This window comes from Petromyzon marinus (assembly GCF_048934315.1).
Source record: "Petromyzon marinus isolate PM22_M1 ecotype Great Lakes invasive population chromosome 70 unlocalized genomic scaffold, UKy_Petmar_22M1.pri1.0 chr70_unloc.4, whole genome shotgun sequence".
NCBI lineage: Eukaryota > Metazoa > Chordata > Hyperoartia > Petromyzontiformes > Petromyzontidae > Petromyzon > Petromyzon marinus.
This window is the reverse complement of record NW_027422606.1, coordinates 646,097-668,979: the sequence shown is the minus strand read 5'-3', so window position 1 is coordinate 668,979 and position 22,883 is coordinate 646,097. Positions and strand designations below refer to the sequence as shown.

Genomic DNA, 22,883 nt, shown 5'->3' with positions numbered 1-22,883 from the left:
CACACGGAGAGACAGAGACACACACGTGGAGACACACACGGAGAGACACACACAGAGAGACACGTGTTGTGTACGTGTGTGTATAGATATGTTGTTGTTGTGTATGTGTGTGTGTGTAGATGTTGTTGTTGTTGTGTATGTGTGTGTGTAGATATATGCAGGCAAAGCCGATGAGTCAGATGCCTTCTATGACCTCCTGTCACAGGTGCTGGCTAAAGTGGCCCCTCGGGATAGAGTCATCATGTTGGGTGACTTCAATGCCCGAGTTGGTCATGATACCGGCACCTGGTCTGGAGTGATTGGAGAGCATGGGCCAGATCAGCTCAATAACAACGGTAGGAGGCTGCTAGATTTTTGTGCAGACCATGGGCTTGTAATTACCAACACGCTGTTCCGGCATCGGCGCATCCACACAACATCATGGATGCATGCCGGGTCCAAGCAAGAACATCTGCTGGACTACATAGTGACGGACCAGCGAATGCGAGCCCATGTCCTTGACACCAGGACCTACCGTGGAGCTGATCTGCCCTCTGACCATCGACTAGTCATCTGTAAGATGCGCCTGCCATTTCTTCCACTCCGGTGGTGGGTGTACACCCAGGACCCCATTCCAACCTAAAGTGGCCTGGTCTCAGTTATCTGATGAAAGTTGCAAGCGAGAATTTCATCATCGCTTGCGGCTGGGATTGGCATCGTCCACGACTCCTCCTGATGTCGAGGGTAAATGGGCGAGGTTTAGGACTGTGACTCATGCAGCTGCAATGGCTGCTTTGGGTACGTGGTCCAGACCTCCCCAGACACCCTGGATGACAGAGGAGTTGTTCACGATGGTTGAGAAAAAGCGACAGGCCCACTGTCATCGGCTACAGAATCCCACGTCAGAGAATGAGGAGGCTTACCGCAGCCTTCGCTCGGAGGTTCGGAGAGCCGTGAGGCGCTGCAAGGATGGGTGGTGGTCGCGGGTTGCTGAGGAGATGGAGTCTGCCTCAGTGGCCCGTGATCACAAATCTCTATTTAACTCCATCAAAAAAGTAACCTGCAGCGCCACACCTATTACCATCATTAGGGGAAAAAACGGTGATCCAATTTCCGACCCCCAGGAACAGGTTCGCAGATTTGCTGAGCATTTCTGTGAGGTCCTGGGGGAGGGAAAATCCCTCAGCCAGGAAAACATCGTGGCACAAAGTGAGGATGACCCTGCTGAGGCTGCGGTGCCTCAAATATTGGATGAAGTCACCCCCTGTGAGTGGCTGGCTGAGGTGCCATCTGCTGAGGAAGTATTGAAGGCGATCCGGAGTCTGAGACCAGGAAAGGCAGCGGGCAGAGATGATCTCCCAAGCGAAATGCTGAGGGAGGGTGGCGTTTGTGCACAGACTGCCCTATATGACATCATAACAACAGTCTGGACCACTGGACGGGTTCCGCAGGATTGGAAGGATGCCCTGGTGGTCCCCCTTTTTAAGAAGGGGGACCGCACAGACTGTAACAACTACAGGGGCATCTCACTCCTCAGTGTGCCGGGAAAGGTCCTGGCAAGGATTATTCAGCATCGCCTTGCCAGGCACGCTGAGGAGAGGCTTGCGGAGCCCCAATGCGGTTTCAGGAAAGGGCGGTCCTGCACAGATGCCATATTTTCTGTCCGTCTGCTACAGCAGAGGTGTAGGGAATTCCAACAAGACCTACATCTCTGCTTTATTGACCTGGTCAAGGCCTATGATACCATCAGTAGGCCTGGGCTCTGGGTCGTTCTTCGTGCTTTTGGAGTACCTGACCCTCTGCTCACGATCATTAAGGACCTTCATGATGGTGAGCGGGCCCGGGTAAAACTACGTGGCCGGGAGTCAGAGCCATTCCCTGTACACCTTGGGGTGCGACAGGGATGTCCTCTGGCTCCCACATTATTTAACATCTATTTTGACCACGTAGTTCGTGAAGCCTTCAATAGCTGTACCGGGGGAATCTCCATATGGTACAGATATAATGGGAGGCTAATCGATGCCCGGGTGCGGTCAAGGGATGGCTCCCTATTGCTCAACCACGTTATGTATGCTGATGACTTGGTAATAGCTGCTCAGTCAGAGGAGGAGTTGGAGACGCTGCTGCTGAGACTGGAGTGTGCCACTAAGAGGTGGGGCCTTACCATCAGCCCCACCAAAACTAAGCACCTGCCTGGGTATTTTGTACCATCGGACACTCAACCCCCACAACTCCCAATCGGTGATGGGGCAGTTGTGGAGAGAGTGGAGAGTTTCCCATACCTGGGCAGTGTGCTTATGACTGGCTCCAGTTTAACAGCAGAGGTCTCACTCCGAATCAGTCGAGCGGCAATATCTTTTCATCGGTTGCGTAACGCTGTGTGGAAGCTACCTGGTCTGTCGCTCCGCACTAAGCTTCAGGTCTTCTCGGCCACGGTCATTCCCTCCCTTCTCTACGCCTGCGAAACGTGGACCCCCCTAATGGAACATCTTCGCCGGTTAGAAACATTTAGGCTGGCCTGCCTACGATCCATCCTGGGTTTAACCAGACTGGATTGTGTGAGGAGCTCACAAATCCTTGAAAGATCTGGGCAGGGTCCCATCGGTGAGCTCCTCCGGCAGGCAAGGCTGCGATGGCTGGGTCATGTAGCCCGCATGCCCAGCCACCGCATGCCGAAACAGCTTTTGTTTGGCCGGATTGAGGGGGCTAAGCGGGCGCGGCACGGGCTAGAGAAGAGATGGAGTGATGTGGTACAGGAGGACGTGGAGCTGAGTGGACTTGCCGATGACTGGTACCAGCGGTGTCAAGATCGGCCTCTGTGGAGGAGGCTCGTGAAGGATGCTACTGGGCAGTTGGAGGCAGTCGCCCTCCAACAACAACGGAGGACGGAGGAGCGACGCTCACAACAACGAGCGGAGCGCCGGGTGGCTAAAGCACAGCAGGTTGGCACAGTAGGGGGCACAGGTGGTGCATCAGCCAGTCATCTCAGTCAGTCGACCCGTGGCACCTGGGTCTGCCCCGTGACCTCCTGCCAGCGGGCGTTCGACACTTCACGTGGCCTCAGGGTGCACATAGCCTGGCACAAGCGTCGTGGTGACGTCACCGCCACTTAGTGGCGAATGGCGGTTGTTGTTGTTGTTGTGTAGATATGTTGTTGTTGTGTACGTGTGTATAGATATGTTGTTGCTGCGTATGTGTGTGTATGTGTGTATAGATGTTGTTGTTGTGTAGGTGTGTGTGTATAGATATGTTGTTGTTGTGTACGTGTGTGTGTATATAGATGTTGTTGTTGTGTACGTGTGTGTATGTGTGTGTATAGATGGTGTTGTTATTGTTGTGTACATGTGTATAGATATGTTGTTGTGTACGTGTGTGTGTGTATAGATGTTGTTGTTGTTGTGTACGTGTGTGTATAGATGTTGTTGTTGTGTACGTGTGTATGTATAGATATGTTGTTGTTGTGTACATGTGTGTGTGTGTAGATGTTGTTGTTGTATACGTGTGTGTGTATAGATATGTTGTTGTGTACGTGTGTATATAGATGTTGTTGTTGTGTACGTGTGTGTATAGATATGTTGTTGTTGTTGTGTAAGTGTGTGTGTAGATCTGTTGTTGTTGTGTACGTGTGTGTATAGATGTTATTGTTGTTGTGTACGTGTGTGTGTATAGATGTTGTTGTTGTTGTGTACGTGTGTGTATGTGTGTATAGATGTTGTTGTGTACGTGTGTGTATGTGTGTATAGATGTTGTTGTTGTTGTGTACGTGTGTGTATGTGTGTATAGATGTTGTTGTGTACGTGTGTGTATGTGTGTATAGATGTTGTTGTTGTTGTGTACGTGTGTGTATGTGTGTATAGATGTTGTTGTGTACGTGTGTGTATGTGTGTATAGATGTTGTTGTTGTTGTGTACGTGTGTGTATGTGTGTATAGATGTTGTTGTGTACGTGTGTGTATAGATGTTGTTGTTGTGTACGTGTGTGTAGATGTTGTTGTTGTATACGTGTGTGTGTGTATAGATGTTGTTGTTGTGTGTGTGTGTATAGATATGTTGTTGTTGTGTACGTGTGTGTGTATATAGATGTTGTTGTTGTGTACGTGTGTGTATGTGTGTGTATAGATGGTGTTGTTATTGTTGTGTACATGTGTATAGATATGTTGTTGTTGTTGTGTACGTGTGTGTGTGTGTGTGTATAGATGTTGTTGTTGTGTATGTGTGTGTGTATAGATGTTGTTGTTGTGTACGTGTGTGTATAGATGTTGTTGTTGTGTACATGTGTATGTGTGTGTATAGATGTTGTTGTTGTTGTGTACGTGTGTGTATGTGTGTATAGATGTTGTTGTGTACGTGTGTGTATATAGATATGTTGTTGTTGTTGTGTACGTGTGTATAGATGTTGTTGTTGTTGTGTACGTGTGTGTATGTGTGTGTATAGATGTTGTTGTGTACGTGTGTGTATAGATGTCGTTGTTGTTGTGTACGTATGTGTACGTGTGTGTGTATAGATGTTGTTGTGTACGTGTGTGTATGTGTGTATAGATGTTGTTGTGTACGTGTGTGTGTATAGATGTTGTTGTTGTTGTTGTGTACGTGTGTACGTGTGTGTATAGATGTTGTTGTTGTGTACGTGTGTGTATGTGTGTGTATAGATGTTGTTGTTGTGTACGTGTGTGTGTGTGTATAGATGTTGTTGTTGTTGTGTACGTGTGTGTATAGATGTTGTTGTGTACGTGTGTGTACGTGTGTGTACGTGTGTGCATAGATGTTGTTGTTGTTGTGTACGTGTGTGTACGTGTGTATAGATGTTGTTGTTGTGTACGTGTGTGTGTGTGTAGATGTTGTTGTTGTTGTGTACGTGTGTGTATGTGTGTGTATAGATGTTGTTGTTGTTGTGTACGTGTGTGTGTATAGATATTGTTGTTGTGTACGTGTGTGTGTGTATAGATGTTGTTGTTGTGTATGTGTGTGTACGTGTGTGTATAGATGTTGTTGTTGTGTACGTGTGTGTACGTGTGTGTATAGATGTTGTTGTTGTGTACGTGTGTGTACGTGTGTATAGATGTTGTTGTTGTGTACGTGTGTGTGTGTATAGATGTTGTTGTGTACGTGTGTGTGTGTGTAGATGTTGTTGTTGTTGTGTACGTGTGTGTGTAGATGTTGTTGTTGTTGTGTACGTGTGTGTGTGTGTGTGTATAGATGTTGTTGTGTATGTGTGTGTATAGATGTTGTTATTGTTGTGTACGTGTGTATGTGTGTGTATAGATGTTGTTGTTGTTGTTGTGTACGTGTGTGTAGAGATGTTGTTGTTGTGTACGTGTGTATGTGTGTATAGATGTTGTTGTTGTTGTTGTTGTGTACGTGTGTGTGTGTATAGATGATGTTGTTGTTGTTGCATACGTGTGTGTGTATAGATGTTGTTGTTGTTGTTGTGTACGTGTGTGTATGTGTGTATAGATGTTGTTGTTGTGTACGTGTGTGTATAGATGTTGTTGTTGTTGTTGTGTACGTGTGTGTGTGTATATAGATGTTGTTGTTGTGTACGTGTGTGTGTGTGTGTATAGATGTTGTTGTTGTGTACGTGTGTGTATAGATGTTGTTGTGTACGTGTGTGTATAGATGGTGTTGTTGTTGTTGTGTACGTGTGTGTGTATAGATGTTGTTGTTGTTGTGTACGTGTGTGTACGTGTGTATAGATGTTGTTGTTGTGTACGTGTGTGTGTGTATAGATGTTGTTGTTGTTGTGTACGTGTGTGTATGTGTGTGTATAGATGTTGTTGTTGTTGTGTACGTGTGTGTGTATAGATATTGTTGTTGTGTACGTGTGTGTGTGTATAGATGTTGTTGTTGTGTATGTGTGTGTACGTGTGTGTATAGATGTTGTTGTTGTGTACGTGTGTGTACGTGTGTGTATAGATGTTGTTGTTGTGTACGTGTGTGTACGTGTGTATAGATGTTGTTGTTGTGTACGTGTGTGTGTGTGTATAGATGTTGTTGTGTACGTGTGTGTGTGTGTAGATGTTGTTGTTGTTGTTGTGTACGTGTGTGTGTAGATGTTGTTGTTGTTGTGTACGTGTGTGTGTGTGTGTATAGATGTTGTTGTGTATGTGTGTGTATAGATGTTGTTATTGTTGTGTACGTGTGTATGTGTGTGTATAGATGTTGTTGTTGTTGTTGTGTACGTGTGTGTATAGATGTTGTTGTTGTGTACGTGTGTATGTGTGTATAGATGTTGTTGTTGTTGTGTACGTGTGTGTGTGTATAGATGATGTTGTTGTTGTTGCATACGTGTGTGTGTATAGATGTTGTTGTTGTTGTTGTGTACGTGTGTGTATGTGTGTATAGATGTTGTTGTTGTTGTTGTGTACGTGTGTGTGTGTGTATAGATGATGTTGTTGTTGTTGTGTACGTGTGTGTATAGATGGTGTTGTTGTTGTTGTGTACGTGTGTGTGTATAGATGTTGTTGTTGTGTACGTGTGTGTATAGATGTTGTTGTTGTTGTTGTGTACGTGTGTGTGTGTATATAGATGTTGTTGTTGTGTACGTGTGTGTGTGTGTGTGTATAGATGTTGTTGTTGTGTACGTGTGTGTATAGATGTTGTTGTGTACGTGTGTGTATAGATGGTGTTGTTGTTGTTGTGTACGTGTGTGTGTATAGATGTTGTTGTTGTTGTGTACGTGTGTGTATGTGTATAGATGGTGATGTTGTTGTGTGTGTGTGTGTATGTGTGTATAGATGTTGTTGTGTACGTGTATGTGTGTATAGATGTTGTTGTGTGTGTGTGTAATCTAAGCATGCACCTAGCCTGGCACACCGACCACTCTCTTACCCTGAGAGAGAGACGCAACTTTGTCCGCCCAGAAGAGAGCACTCTGATACTGCTGCTGTAGACGGGGAGAGGTGAGGAGGGGGGGGGGGGAGGTGAGTGGGGTGAGTGGGGGGAGGTGAGCGGGGTGAGTGGGGGGAGGTGAGTGGGGGGAGGTGAGGTGAGTGGGGTGAGTGGGGGGAGGAGGGTGGGAGGAGGGAAGTGAGGTGAGCGGGGAGAGTGGTTAAAGGGTGGGATGAGTGGGGTGAGGAGGGGTGAGGAGGGGTGAGGAAGGGTGAGGAGGGTGAGGAGGGTGAGGAGGGGTGAGTGGTGAGGAGGGTGAGGGGTGAAGAGGGGTGAGCGGTGAGGAGGGTGAGGGGTGAGGAGGGTGAGGGGTGAGGAGGGGTGAGGGGTGAGGAGGGTGAGGGGTGAGGAGGGGTGAGGGGTGAGGAGGGTGAGGGGTGAGGAGAAAGCCGCAAAGCACCAATGTGTCAAAGATCAACATCATCAGACATGATCGATCCACTGCTGGATGAGGCCTCTCTCTGGATGAGTGAGTGATAGTAGTAGTAGTGAGTGATAGTAGTTGTAGTGAGTTATAGTAGTTATAGTGAGTGATAGTAGTAGTTATAGTGAGTGATAGTAGTAGTAGTGAGTGATAGTAGTTGTAGTGAGTTATAGTAGTTATAGTGAGTGATAGTAGTAGTTATAGTGAGTGATAGTAGTAGTAGTGAGTGATAGTAGTTGTAGTGAGTTATAGTAGTTATAGTGAGTGATAGTAGTAGTTATAGTGAGTGATAGTAGTAGTAGTGAGTGATAGTAGTTGTAGTGAGTGATAGTAGTTGTAGTGAGTTATAGTAGTTATAGTGAGTGATAGTAGTTGTAGTGAGTGATAGTAGTAGTAGTGAGTGATAGTAGTAGTAGTGAGTGATAGGAGTAGTAGTGAGTGATAGTAGTAGTAGTGAGTGATAGTAGTAGTAGTGAGTGATAGTAGTAGTAGTGAGTGATAGTAGTTGTAGTGAGTTATAGTAGTTGTAGTGAGTGAGAGTAGTAGTAGTGAGTGATAGTAGTTGTAGTGAGTTATAGTAGTTGTAGTGAGTGATAGTAGTAGTAGTGAGTGATAGTAGTAGTAGTGAGTGATAGTAGTTGTAGTGAGTTATAGTAGTTATAGTGAGAGTAGTAGTAGTGAGTGATAGTAGTTATAGTGAGTGATAGTAGTTGTAGTGAGTGATAGTAGTTATAGTGAGTGACAGTAGTTATAGTGAGAGTAGTAGTAGTGAGTGACAGTAGTTATAGTGAGTGATAGTAGTTGTAGTGAGTGATAGTAGTTATAGTGAGTGATAGTAGTTGTAGTGAGTGATAGTAGTTATAGTGAGTGATAGTAGTTGTAGTGAGTGATAGTAGTTATAGTGAGTGATAGTAGTAGTAGTGAGTGATAGTAGTTATAGTGAGTGATAGTAGTTATAGTGAGTGATAGTAGTAGTAGTGAGTGATAGTAGTTGTAGTGAGTGATAGTAGTTATAGTGAGTGATAGTAGTTATAGTGAGTGATAGTAGTTATAGTGAGTGATAGTAGTTGTAGTGAGTGATAGTAGTAGTAGTGAGTGATAGTAGTAGTAGTGATAGTAGTTATAGTGAGTGATAGTAGTAGTAGTGAGTGATAGTTAGTTATAGTGAGTGATAGTTAGTTATAGTGAGTGATAGTAGTAGTAGTGAGTGATAGTAGTAGTAGTGAGTGATAGTAGTTATAGTGAGTGATAGTAGTAGTAGTGAGTGATAGTAGTAGTAGTGAGTGATAGTAGTTGTAGTGAGTGATAGTAGTTATAGTGAGTGATAGTAGTTATAGTGAGTGATAGTAGTCATAGTGAGTGATAGTAGTAGTAGTGAGTGATAGTAGTTGTAGTGAGTGATAGTTAGTTATAGTGAGTGATAGTAGTAGTAGTGAGTGATAGTAGTTATAGTGAGTGATAGTAGTAGTAGTGAGTGATAGTTAGTTATAGTGAGTGATAGTAGTAGTAGTGAGTGATAGTAGTTATAGTGAGTGATAGTAGTAGTAGTGAGTGATAGTAGTTGTAGTGAGTGATAGTAGTTATAGTGAGTGATAGTAGTTATAGTGAGTGATAGTAGTAGTAGTGAGTGATAGTAGTAGTAGTGAGTGATAGTAGTTATAGTGAGTGATAGTAGTTATAGTGAGTGATAGTAGTAGTAGTGAGTGATAGTAGTTGTAGTGAGTGATAGTAGTTATAGTGAGTGATAGTAGTTATAGTGAGTGATAGTAGTTATAGTGAGTGATAGTAGTAGTAGTGAGTGATAGTAGTTATAGTGAGTGATAGTAGTTATAGTGAGTGATAGTAGTAGTAGTGAGTGATAGTAGTTGTAGTGAGTGATAGTAGTTATAGTGAGTGATAGTAGTTATAGTGAGTGATAGTAGTTATAGTGAGTGATAGTAGTTGTAGTGAGTGATAGTAGTAGTAGTGAGTGATAGTAGTAGTAGTGATAGTAGTTATAGTGAGTGATAGTAGTAGTAGTGAGTGATAGTTAGTTATAGTGAGTGATAGTTAGTTATAGTGAGTGATAGTAGTAGTAGTGAGTGATAGTAGTAGTAGTGAGTGATAGTAGTTATAGTGAGTGATAGTAGTAGTAGTGAGTGATAGTAGTTGTAGTGAGTGATAGTAGTTATAGTGAGTGATAGTAGTTATAGTGAGTGATAGTAGTTGTAGTGAGTGATAGTAGTTATAGTGAGTGATAGTAGTAGTAGTGAGTGATAGTAGTAGTAGTGAGTGATAATAGTTGTAGTGAGTGATAGTTGTAGTGAGTGATAGTAGTTATAGTGAGTGTTAGTAGTTATAGTGAGTGATAGTAGTAGTAGTGAGTGATAGTAGTAGTAGTGAGTGATAGTAGTAGTAGTGAGTGATAGTAGTTGTAGTGAGTGACAGTAGTTATAGTGAGTGATAGTAGTTGTAGTGAGTGATAGTAGTTATAGTGAGTGATAGTAGTTGTAGTGAGTGATAGTAGTTATAGTGAGTGATAGTAGTTGTAGTGAGTGATAGTAGTTATAGTGAGTGATAGTAGTAGTAGTGAGTGATAGTAGTTATAGTGAGTGATAGTAGTTATAGTGAGTGATAGTAGTAGTAGTGAGTGATAGTAGTTGTAGTGAGTGATAGTAGTTATAGTGAGTGATAGTAGTTATAGTGAGTGATAGTAGTTATAGTGAGTGATAGTAGTTGTAGTGAGTGATAGTAGTAGTAGTGAGTGATAGTAGTAGTAGTGATAGTAGTTATAGTGAGTGATAGTAGTAGTAGTGAGTGATAGTTAGTTATAGTGAGTGATAGTTAGTTATAGTGAGTGATAGTAGTAGTAGTGAGTGATAGTAGTAGTAGTGAGTGATAGTAGTTATAGTGAGTGATAGTAGTAGTAGTGAGTGATAGTAGTAGTAGTGAGTGATAGTAGTTGTAGTGAGTGATAGTAGTTATAGTGAGTGATAGTAGTTATAGTGAGTGATAGTAGTCATAGTGAGTGATAGTAGTAGTAGTGAGTGATAGTAGTTGTAGTGAGTGATAGTAGTTATAGTGAGTGATAGTTAGTTATAGTGAGTGATAGTAGTAGTAGTGAGTGATAGTAGTTATAGTGAGTGATAGTAGTAGTAGTGAGTGATAGTTAGTTATAGTGAGTGATAGTAGTAGTAGTGAGTGATAGTAGTTATAGTGAGTGATAGTAGTAGTAGTGAGTGATAGTAGTTGTAGTGAGTGATAGTAGTTATAGTGAGTGATAGTAGTTATAGTGAGTGATAGTAGTAGTAGTGAGTGATAGTAGTAGTAGTGAGTGATAGTAGTTATAGTGAGTGATAGTAGTTATAGTGAGTGATAGTAGTAGTAGTGAGTGATAGTAGTTGTAGTGAGTGATAGTAGTTATAGTGAGTGATAGTAGTTATAGTGAGTGATAGTAGTTATAGTGAGTGATAGTAGTAGTAGTGAGTGATAGTAGTTATAGTGAGTGATAGTAGTTATAGTGAGTGATAGTAGTAGTAGTGAGTGATAGTAGTTGTAGTGAGTGATAGTAGTTATAGTGAGTGATAGTAGTTATAGTGAGTGATAGTAGTTATAGTGAGTGATAGTAGTTGTAGTGAGTGATAGTAGTAGTAGTGAGTGATAGTAGTAGTAGTGATAGTAGTTATAGTGAGTGATAGTAGTAGTAGTGAGTGATAGTTAGTTATAGTGAGTGATAGTTAGTTATAGTGAGTGATAGTAGTAGTAGTGAGTGATAGTAGTAGTAGTGAGTGATAGTAGTTATAGTGAGTGATAGTAGTAGTAGTGAGTGATAGTAGTTGTAGTGAGTGATAGTAGTTATAGTGAGTGATAGTAGTTATAGTGAGTGATAGTAGTTGTAGTGAGTGATAGTAGTTATAGTGAGTGATAGTAGTAGTAGTGAGTGATAGTAGTAGTAGTGAGTGATAATAGTTGTAGTGAGTGATAGTTGTAGTGAGTGATAGTAGTTATAGTGAGTGATAGTAGTTATAGTGAGTGATAGTAGTAGTAGTGAGTGATAGTAGTAGTAGTGAGTGATAGTAGTAGTAGTGAGTGATAGTAGTTGTAGTGAGTGATAGTAGTAGTAGTGAGTGATAGTAGTTGTAGTGAGTGATAGTAGTTATAGTGAGTGATAGTAGTTATAGTGAGTGTTAGTAGTTATAGTGAGTGATAGTAGTAGTAGTGAGTGATAGTAGTAGTAGTGAGTGATAGTTAGTTATAGTGAGTTATAGTAGTTGTAGTGAGTGATAGTAGTAGTAGTGAGTGATAGTAGTAGTAGTGAGTGATAGTAGTTATAGTGAGTGATAGTAGTAGTAGTGAGTGATAGTAGTTGTAGTGAGTGATAGTAGTTGTAGTGAGTGATAGTAGTTGTAGTGAGTGATAGTAGTTGTAGTGAGTGATAGCAGTTGTAGTGAGTGATAGTAGTAGTAGTAGTGATAGTAGTTGTAGTGAGTGATAGTAGTAGTAGTGAGTGATAGTAGTTGTAGTGAGTGATAGTAGTTATAGTGAGTGATAGTTAGTTGTAGTGAGTGATAGTAGTTATAGTGAGTGATAGTAGTTGTAGTGAGTGATAGTAGTAGTAGTGAGTGATAGTAGTTATAGTGAGTGATAGTAGTTATAGTGAGTGATAGTAGTAGTAGTGAGTGATAGTAGTTATAGTGAGTGATAGTAGTTGTAGTGAGTGATAGTAGTAGTAGTGAGTGATAGTAGTTGTAGTGAGTGATAGTAGTTATAGTGAGTGATAGTAGTTATAGTGAGTGATAGTAGTTGTAGTGAGTGATAGTAGTAGTAGTGAGTGATAGTAGTAGTAGTGATAGTAGTTATAGTGAGTGATAGTAGTAGTAGTGAGTGATAGTTAGTTATAGTGAGTGATAGTTAGTTATAGTGAGTGATAGTAGTAGTAGTGAGTGATAGTAGTAGTAGTGAGTGATAGTAGTTGTAGTGAGTGATAGTAGATGTAGTGAGTGATAGTAGTTGTAGTGAGTGATAGTAGTAGTAGTGAGTGATAGTAGTTATAGTGAGTGATAGTAGTTATAGTGAGTGATAGTAGTAGTAGTGAGTGATAGTAGTAGTAGTGAGTGATAGTAGTAGTAGTGAGTGATAGTAGTTATAGTGAGTGATAGTAGTTGTAGTGAGTGATAGTAGTAGTAGTGAGTGATAGTAGTTGTAGTGAGTGATAGTAGTAGTAGTGAGTGATAGTAGTTATAGTGAGTGATAGTAGTAGTAGTGAGTGATAGTAGTTGTAGTGAGTGATAGTAGTAGTAGTGAGTGATAGTAGTTATAGTGAGTGATAGTAGTTATAGTGAGTGATAGCAGTTGTAGTGAGTGATAGTAGTAGTAGTGCGTGATAGTTAGTTATAGTGAGTGATAGTAGTTATAGTGAGTGATAGTAGTAGTAGTGAGTGATAGTAGTTGTAGTGAGTGATAGTAGTTGTAGTGAGTGATAGTAGTTATAGTGAGTGATAGTAGTTATAGTGAGTGATAGTAGTAGTAGTGAGTGATAGTAGTTATAGTGAGTGATAGTAGTTATAGTGAGTGATAGTAGTTATAGTGAGTGATAGTAGTTGTAGTGAGTGATAGTAGTAGTAGTGAGTGATAGTAGTTATAGTGAGTGATAGTAGTTATAGTGAGTGATAGTAGTCATAGTGAGTGATAGTAGTTGTAGTGAGTGATAGTAGTTGTAGTGAGTGATAGTAGTTGTAGTGAGTGATAGTAGTAGTAGTGAGTGATAGTAGTTGTAGTGAGTGATAGTAGTTGTAGTGAGTGATAGTAGTTGTAGTGAGTGATAGTAGTTGTAGTGAGTGATAGTAGTTATAGTGAGTGATAGTAGTTGTAGTGAGTGATAGTAGTTATAGTGAGTGATAGTTAGTTATAGTGAGTGATAGTAGTTGTAGTGAGTGATAGTAGTTATAGTGAGTGATAGTAGTTATAGTGAGTGATAGTAGTAGTAGTGAGTGATAGTAGTTATAGTGAGTGATAGTAGTTGTAGTGAGTGATAGTAGTAGTAGTGAGTGATAGTAGTTGTAGTGAGTGATAGTAGTAGTAGTGAGTGATAGTAGTAGTGAGTGATAGTAGTAGTAGTGAGTGATAGTAGTTATAGTGAGTGATAGTAGTAGTAGTGAGTGATAGTAGTAGTAGTGAGTGATAGTAGTTATAGTGAGTGATAGTAGTAGTGAGTGATAGTAGTTGTAGTGAGTGATAGTAGTAGTAGTGAGTGATAGTAGTAGTAGTGAGTGATAGTAGTTGTAGTGAGTGATAGTAGTTGTAGTGAGTGATAGTAGTAGTAGTGAGTGATAGTAGTTGTAGTGAGTGATAGTAGTAGTAGTGAGTGATAGTAGTAGTAGTGAGTGATAGTTAGTTATAGTGAGTTATAGTAGTTGTAGTGAGTGATAGTAGTTATAGTGAGTGATAGTAGTTGTAGTGAGTGATAGTAGTTATAGTGAGTGATAGTAGTTATAGTGAGTGATAGTAGTAGTAGTGAGTGATAGTTAGTTATAGTGATTTATAGTAGTTGTAGTGAGTGATAGTAGTTATAGTGAGTGATAGTAGTAGTAGTGAGTGATAGTAGTAGTAGTGAGTGATAGTAGTAGTAGTGAGTGATAGTAGTTATAGTGAGTGATAGTAGTTATAGTGAGTGATAGTAGTAGTAGTGAGTGATAGTAGTTGTAGTGAGTGATAGTAGTTATAGTGAGTGATAGTAGTTATAGTGAGTGATAGTAGTTGTAGTGAGTGATAGTAGTTATAGTGAGTGATAGTAGTTATAGTGAGTGATATTAGTAGTAGTGAGTGATAGTAGTTGTAGTGAGTGATAGTAGTTGTAGTGAGTGATAGTAGTTATAGTGAGTGATAGTAGTTATAGTGAGTGATAGTAGTTATAGTGAGTGATAGTAGTTATAGTGAGTGATAGTAGTAGTAGTGAGTGATAGTAGTTGTAGTGAGTGATAGTAGTTATAGTGAGTGATAGTAGTTATAGTGAGTGATAGTAGTTGTAGTGAGTGATAGTAGTTATAGTGAGTGATAGTAGTAGTAGTGAGTGATAGTAGTAGTAGTGAGTGATAATAGTTGTAGTGAGTGATAGTTGTAGTGAGTGATAGTAGTAGTAGTAGTGAGTGATAGTAGTTATAGTGAGTGATAGTAGTAGTAGTGCGTGATAGTTAGTTATAGTGAGTGATAGTAGTTATAGTGAGTGATAGTAGTTATAGTGAGTGATAGTAGTTATAGTGAGTGATAGTAGTTATAGTGAGTGATAGTAGTTATAGTGAGTAATAGTAGTAGTAGTGAGTGATAGTAGTTGTAGTGAGTGATAGTAGTTGTAGTGAGTGATAGTAGTTGTAGTGAGTGATAGTAGTAGTAGTGAGTGATAGTAGTAGTAGTGAGTGATAGTAGTTGTAGTGAGTGATAGTAGTTATAGTGAGTGATAGTAGTTATAGTGAGTGATAGTAGTTGTAGTGAGTGATAGTAGTAGTAGTGAGTGATAGTAGTTGTAGTGAGTGATAGTAGTTATAGTGAGTGATAGTAGTTATAGTGAGTGATAGTAGTAGTAGTGAGTGATAGTAGTTGTAGTGAGTGATAGTAGTTATAGTGAGTGATAGTAGTTATAGTGAGTGATAGTAGTTATAGTGAGTGATAGTAGTTGTAGTGAGTGATAGTAGTAGTAGTGAGTGATAGTAGTAGTAGTGATAGTAGTTATAGTGAGTGATAGTAGTAGTAGTGAGTGATAGTTAGTTATAGTGAGTGATAGTTAGTTATAGTGAGTGATAGTAGTAGTAGTGAGTGATAGTAGTAGTAGTGAGTGATAGTAGTTATAGTGAGTGATAGTAGTTATAGTGAGTGATAGTAGTAGTAGTGAGTGATAGTAGTTGTAGTGAGTGATAGTAGTTATAGTGAGTGATAGTAGTTATAGTGAGTGATAGTAGTAGTAGTGAGTGATAGTAGTTGTAGTGAGTGATAGTAGTTATAGTGAGTGATAGTAGTTATAGTGAGTGATAGTAGTAGTAGTGAGTGATAGTAGTAGTAGTGAGTGATAGTAGTAGTAGTGATAGTAGTTATAGTGAGTGATAGTAGTAGTAGTGAGTGATAGTTAGTTATAGTGAGTGATAGTTAGTTATAGTGAGTGATAGTAGTAGTAGTGAGTGATAGTAGTAGTAGTGAGTGATAGTAGTAGTAGTGAGTGATAGTAGTAGTAGTGAGTGATAGTAGTTGTAGTGAGTGATAGTAGTTATAGTGAGTGATAGTAGTTATAGTGAGTGATAGTAGTTATAGTGAGTGATAGTAGTAGTAGTGAGTGATAGTAGTTGTAGTGAGTGATAGTAGTTATAGTGAGTGATAGTAGTAGTAGTGAGTGATAGTTAGTTATAGTGAGTGATAGTAGTAGTAGTGAGTGATAGTAGTAGTAGTGAGTGATAGTAGTTATAGTGAGTGATAGTAGTAGTAGTGAGTGATAGTTAGTTATAGTGAGTGATAGTAGTAGTAGTGAGTGATAGTAGTTATAGTGAGTGATAGTAGTAATAGTGAGTGATAGTAGTTGTAGTGAGTGATAGTAGTTGTAGTGAGTGATAGTAGTTATAGTGAGTGATAGTAGTTATAGTGAGTGATAGTAGTTATAGTGAGTGATAGTAGTAGTAGTGAGTGATAGTAGTTGTAGTGAGTGATAGTAGTTATAGTGAGTGATAGTTAGTTATAGTGAGTGATAGTAGTTGTAGTGAGTGAAAGTAGTTGTAGTGAGTGATAGTTAGTTATAGTGAGTGATAGTAGTTATAGTGAGTGATAGTAGTTGTAGTGAGTTATAGTAGTTGTAGTGAGTTATAGTAGTTATAGTGAGTGATAGTAGTAGTTATAGTGAGTGATAGTAGTAGTAGTGAGTGATAGTAGTTGTAGTGAGTGATAGTAGTAGTAGTGAGTGATAGTAGTTGTAGTGAGTGATAGTAGTTGTAGTGAGTGATAGTAGTTGTAGTGAGTTATAGTAGTTATAGTGAGTGATAGTAGTAGTAGTGAGTGATAGTAGTAGTAGTGAGTGATAGTAGTTGTAGTGAGTGATAGTAGTTATAGTGAGTGATAGTAGTAGTAGTGAGTGATAGTAGTTGTAGTGAGTTATAGTAGTTATAGTGAGTGATAGTAGTAGTTATAGTGAGTGATAGTAGTAGTTATAGTGAGTGATAGTAGTAGTAGTGAGTTATAGTAGTTATAGTGAGTGATAGTAGTTATAGTGAGTGATAGTAGTAGTAGTGAGTGATAGTAGTTATAGTGAGTGATAGTTAGTTATAGTGAGTGATAGTAGTTGTAGTGAGTGATAGTAGTTATAGTGAGTGATAGTAGTTATAGTGAGTGATAGTAGTAGTAGTGAGTGATAGTAGTAGTGAGTGATAGTTAGTTATAGTGAGTGATAGTAGTAGTAGTGAGTGATAGTAGTTATAGTGAGTGATAGTAGTTATAGTGAGTGGTAGTAGTTGTAGTGAGTGATAGTAGTTATAGTGAGTGATAGTAGTAGTAGTGAGTGATAGTAGTTGTAGTGAGTTATAGTAGTTATAGTGAGTGATAGTAGTTGTAGTGAGTGATAGTAGTTGTAGTGAGTGATAGTAGTTGTAGTGAGTGATAGCAGTTGTAGTGAGTGATAGTAGTTATAGTGAGTGATAGTAGTTATAGTGAGTGATAGTAGTAGTAGTGAGTGATAGTAGTTGTAGTGAGTGATAGTAGTAGTAGTGAGTGATAGTAGTAGTAGTGAGTGATAGTAGTTATAGTGAGTGATAGTAGTTATAGTGAGTGATAGTAGTTGTAGTGAGTGATAGTAGTAGTAGTGAGTGATAGTAGTAGTAGTAGTGAGTGATAGTAGTAGTAGTGAGTGATAGTAGTTGTAGTGAGTGACAGTAGTTATAGTGATAGTAGTTGTAGTGAGTGATAGTAGTAGTAGTGAGTGATAGTAGTTATAGTGAGTGATAGTAGTTATAGTGAGTGATAGTAGTTGTAGTGAGTGATAGTAGTAGTAGTGAGTGATAGTAGTAGTAGTAGTGAGTGATAGTAGTAGTAGTGAGTGATAGTAGTTGTAGTGAGTGATAGTAGATGTAGTGAGTGATAGTAGTTGTAGTGAGTGATAGTAGTAGTAGTGAGTGATAGTAGTTATAGTGAGTGATAGTAGTTATAGTGAGTGATAGTAGTAGTAGTGAGTGATAGTAGTTATAGTGAGTGATAGTAGTAGTAGTGAGTGATAGTAGTTATAGTGAGTGATAGTAGTTGTAGTGAGTGATAGTAGTTATAGTGAGTGATAGTAGTTATAGTGAGTGAAAGTAGTTATAGTATATAATGGTCACCTGCTCTATGAGTCTGGATGAGTGAGTGAGAGTGTTAGTAGTATATAGTAATAATAGTAATATAATAGTAATATAATAGTTTAATGTCATAATCTCCTCACCTGCTCTATGAGTCTCTGGATGAGTGAGTGTGAGTGTTAGTAGTACACAGTAATAATAGTAATATAATAGTAATATAATAGTTTAATGTTGTAATCTTCTCACCTGCTCTATGAGTCTCTGGATGAGTGAGTGAGTGTGTTAGTAGTACACAGTAATAATAGTAATATAATAGTTTAATAATGTTATAATCTCCTCACCTGCTCTATGAGTCTCTGGATGAGTGAGTGAGTGTGTTAGTAGTACACAGTAATAATAGTAATATAATAGTAATATAATAGTAATATAATGTTATAATCTCCTCACCTGCTCTATGAGTCTCTGGATGAGTGAGTGAGTGTGTTAGTAGTACACAGTAATAATAGTAATATAATAGTAATATAATAGTTTAATAATGTTATAATCTCCTCACCTGCTCTATGAGTCTCTGGATGAGTGTTAGTAGTACATAGTAAGAGTAATAATAGTAATATAATAGTAATATAATAGTTTAATAATGTTATAATCTCCTCACCTGCTCTATGAGTCTCTGGATGAGTGAGTGTGAGTGTTAGTAATATAATAGTAATATAATAGTTTAATAATGTTATAATCTCCTCACCTGCTCTATGAGTCTCTGGATGAGTGAGTGAGAGTGTTAGTAGTACACAGTAATAATAGTAATATAATAGTAATATAATAGTTTAATAATGTTATAATCTCCTCACCTGCTCTATGAGTCTCTGGATGAGTGAGTGAGTGTGTTAGTAGTACACAGTAATAATAGTAATATAATAGTAATATAATAGTTTAATAATGTTATAATCTCCTCACCTGCTCTATGAGTCTCTGGATGAGTGAGTGTGTTAGTAGTACACAGTAATAATAGTAATATAATAGTAATATAATAGTTTAATAATGTTATAATCTCCTCACCTGCTCTATGAGTCTCTGGATGAGTGAGTGAGTGTGTTAGTAGTACACAGTAATAATAGTAATATAATAGTAATATAATAGTTTAATAATGTTATAATCTCCTCACCTGCTCTATGAGTCTCTGGATGAGTGAGTGTGAGTGTTAGTAGTACACAGTAATAATAGTAATATAATAGTTTAATAATGTTATAATCTTCTCACCTGCTCTATGAGTCTCTGGATGAGTGAGTGAGTGTGTTAGTAGTACACAGTAATAATAGTAATATAATAGTAATATAATAGTTTAATAATGTTATAATCTCCTCACCTGCTCTATGAGTCTCTGGATGAGTGTGTGTGAGTGTTAGTAATATAATAGTAATATAATAGTTTAATAATGTTATAATCTCCTCACCTGCTCTATGAGTCTCTGGATGAGTGAGTGAGTGTGTTAGTAGTACACAGTAATAATAGTAATATAATAGTAATATAATAGTTTAATAATGTTATAATCTCCTCACCTGCTCTATGAGTCTCTGGATGAGTGTGTGTGTTAGTAATATAATAGTAATATAATAGTTTAATAATGTTATAATCTTCTCACCTGCTCTATGAGTCTCTGGATGAGTGAGTGAGTGTGTTAGTAGTACACAGTAATAATAGTAATATAATAGTAATATAATAGTTTAATAATGTTATAATCTCCTCACCTGCTCTATGAGTCTCTGGATGAGTGAGTGAGTGTGTTAGTAGTACACAGTAATAATAGTAATATAATAGTAATATAATAGTAATATAATGTTATAATCTCCTCACCTGCTCTATGAGTCTCTGGATGAGTGAGTGAGTGTGTTAGTAGTACACAGTAATAATAGTAATATAATAGTAATATAATAGTTTAATAATGTTATAATCTCCTCACCTGCTCTATGAGTCTCTGGATGAGTGTTAGTAGTACATAGTAAGAGTAATAATAGTAATATAATAGTAATATAATAGTTTAATAATGTTATAATCTCCTCACCTGCTCTATGAGTCTCTGGATGAGTGAGTGTGAGTGTTAGTAATATAATAGTAATATAATAGTTTAATAATGTTATAATCTCCTCACCTGCTCTATGAGTCTCTGGATGAGTGAGTGAGAGTGTTAGTAGTACACAGTAATAATAGTAATATAATAGTAATATAATAGTTTAATAATGTTATAATCTCCTCACCTGCTCTATGAGTCTCTGGATGAGTGAGTGAGTGTGTTAGTAGTACACAGTAATAATAGTAATATAATAGTAATATAATAGTTTAATAATGTTATAATCTCCTCACCTGCTCTATGAGTCTCTGGATGAGTGAGTGTGTTAGTAGTACACAGGAATAATAGTAATATAATAGTAATATAATAGTTTAATAATGTTATAATCTCCTCACCTGCTCTATGAGTCTCTGGATGAGTGTTAGTAGTACATAGTAAGAGTAATAATAGTAATATAATAGTAATATAATAGTTTAATAATGTTATAATCTCCTCACCTGCTCTATGAGTCTCTGGATGAGTGAGTGAGAGTGTTAGTAGTACACAGTAATAATAGTAATATAATAGTAATATAATAGTTTAATAATGTTATAATCTCCTCACCTGCTCTATGAGTCTCTGGATGAGTGAGTGAGTGTGTTAGTAGTACACAGTAATAATAGTAATATAATAGTAATATAATAGTTTAATAATGTTATAATCTCCTCACCTGCTCTATGAGTCTCTGGATGAGTGAGTGTGTTAGTAGTACACAGTAATAATAGTAATATAATAGTAATATAATAGTTTAATAATGTTATAATCTCCTCACCTGCTCTATGAGTCTCTGGATGAGTGAGTGAGTGTGTTAGTAGTACACAGTAATAATAGTAATATAATAGTAATATAATAGTTTAATAATGTTATAATCTCCTCACCTGCTCTATGAGTCTCTGGATGAGTGAGTGTGAGTGTTAGTAGTACACAGTAATAATAGTAATATAATAGTTTAATAATGTTATAATCTTCTCACCTGCTCTATGAGTCTCTGGATGAGTGAGTGAGTGTGTTAGTAGTACACAGTAATAATAGTAATATAATAGTAATATAATAGTTTAATAATGTTATAATCTCCTCACCTGCTCTATGAGTCTCTGGATGAGTGTGTGTGAGTGTTAGTAATATAATAGTAATATAATAGTTTAATAATGTTATAATCTCCTCACCTGCTCTATGAGTCTCTGGATGAGTGAGTGAGTGTGTTAGTAGTACACAGTAATAATAGTAATATAATAGTAATATAATAGTTTAATAATGTTATAATCTCCTCACCTGCTCTATGAGTCTCTGGATGAGTGTGTGTGTTAGTAATATAATAGTAATATAATAGTTTAATAATGTTATAATCTTCTCACCTGCTCTATGAGTCTCTGGATGAGTGAGTGAGTGTGTTAGTAGTACACAGTAATAATAGTAATATAATAGTAATATAATAGTTTAATAATGTTATAATCTTCTCACCTGCTCTATGAGTCTCTGGATGAGTGAGTGAGTGTGTTAGTAGTACACAGTAATAATAGTAATATAATAGTAATATAATAGTTTAATAATGTTATAATCTCCTCACCTGCTCTATGAGTCTCTGGATGAGTGAGTGAGAGTGTTAGTAGTATATAGTAATATAATAGTTTAATAATGTTATAATCTCCTCACCTGCTCTATGAGTCTCTGGATGAGTGAGTGAGTGTGTTAGTAGTACACAGTAATAATAGTAATATAATAGTAATATAATAGTTTAATAATGTTATAATCTCCTCACCTGCTCTATGAGTCTCTGGATGAGTGAGTGAGTGTGTTAGTAGTACACAGTAATAATAGTAATATAATAGTAATATAATAGTTTAATAATGTTATAATCTCCTCACCTGCTCTATGAGTCTCTGGATGAGTGAGTGAGTGTGTTAGTAGTACACAGTAATAATAGTAATATAATAGTAAAATAATAGTTTAATAATGTTATAATCTCCTCACCTGCTCTATGAGTCTCTGGATGAGTGAGTGAGTGTGTTAGTAGTACACAGTAATAATAGTAATATAATAGTAATATAATAGTTTAATAATGTTATAATCTCCTCACCTGCTCTATGAGTCTCTGGATGAGTGAGTGAGTGTGTTAGTAGTACACAGTAATAATAGTAATATAATAGTAATATAATAGTTTAATAATGTTATAATCTCCTCACCTGCTCTATGAGTCTCTGGATGAGTGAGTGAGTGTGTTAGTAGTACACAGTAATAATAGTAATATAATAGTAATATAATAGTAATATAATGTTATAATCTCCTCACCTGCTCTATGAGTCTCTGGATGAGTGAGTGAGTGTGTTAGTAGTACACAGTAATAATAGTAATATAATAGTAATATAATAGTTTAATAATGTTATAATCTCCTCACCTGCTCTATGAGTCTCTGGATGAGCGCGCGCAGCGCTCCGAGCTCCGCGTCCGAAGCGCCGCGAGCCGGCGCCATCGCTTTTTTTTTCCCGCGCGTAAACAACGCGCGCTCCCATTGGCTGCCCTCATGGGGGGGGAGAGTGTATGGGGCGGGGGAGTTCCTTGCAACGTTTGCTCCCATTGGCTGCCCTTACGGTGGGGAGAGGGTAAGGGGCGGGGGAGTACCGTGCAACGCGCGCTCCCATTGGCTGCTCTCACGGGGGGGGAGGGGGTAAGGGACGGGGGAGTTCCGTGCAAAACGCGCTCCCATTGGCTGCCCTGACGGGGGGGGAGGGGGTAAGGGAGGGGGAGTTCCTTGCAACGTGCGCTCCCATTGGCTGTCCTTACGGGGGGGAGAGGGTAAGGGGCGGGAGAGTACCGTGCAACGCGCGCTCACATTGGCTGCCTTCACGGGGGGGGAGGGGGTAAGGGACGGGGGAGTTCCGTGCAAAACGCTCTCCCATTGGCTGCCCTGACGGGGGGGGAGAGGGTAAGGGAGGGAGAGTTCCTTGCAACGTGCGCTCCCATTGGCTGCCCTTACGGGGGGGGGAAAGGGTAAGGGGCGGGGGAGTACCGTTCAACGCGGGCTCCCATTGGCTGCTCTCACGGGGGGGGGAGGGGGTAAGGGGCGGGGGAGTTCCGTGAAACGCGCGCTCCCATTGGCTGCCCTTACGGGGGGGAGGGGGTAAGGGGCGGGGGAGTTCCGTCTAATGCGCGCTCCCATTGGCTGTCCTCACGGGGGGGTGGGAGGGGGTAAGGGGCGGGGTAGTTTCTTGCAA

General features: G+C 38.8%; 1 protein-coding gene across 3 annotated transcripts in view; it reads right to left on the bottom strand.

The window, feature by feature from the left end:
- Positions 1 to 22,201, bottom strand: part of CDC16 (cell division cycle 16) — an 82,123-nt gene extending 59,922 nt beyond the window's left edge. For 2 of the 3 annotated variants that reach the window (XR_012931604.1, XM_076058372.1), the window contains exons 1-2: positions 22,067 to 22,201; positions 6,807 to 6,861 (exon numbers count right to left, since the gene is read on the bottom strand). Coding sequence is in view for 2 of the 3 variants with exons in the window: in XM_076058372.1 (XP_075914487.1) it covers positions 6,807 to 6,861; positions 22,067 to 22,141 (130 nt within the window). In the remaining variant the exon portion in view is untranslated. The remainder of the gene's footprint in view (positions 1 to 6,806; positions 6,862 to 22,066) is intronic. The other variant, XM_076058373.1, reaches the window with a different exon arrangement.
- Positions 22,202 to 22,883: the final 682 nt, after the last annotated feature.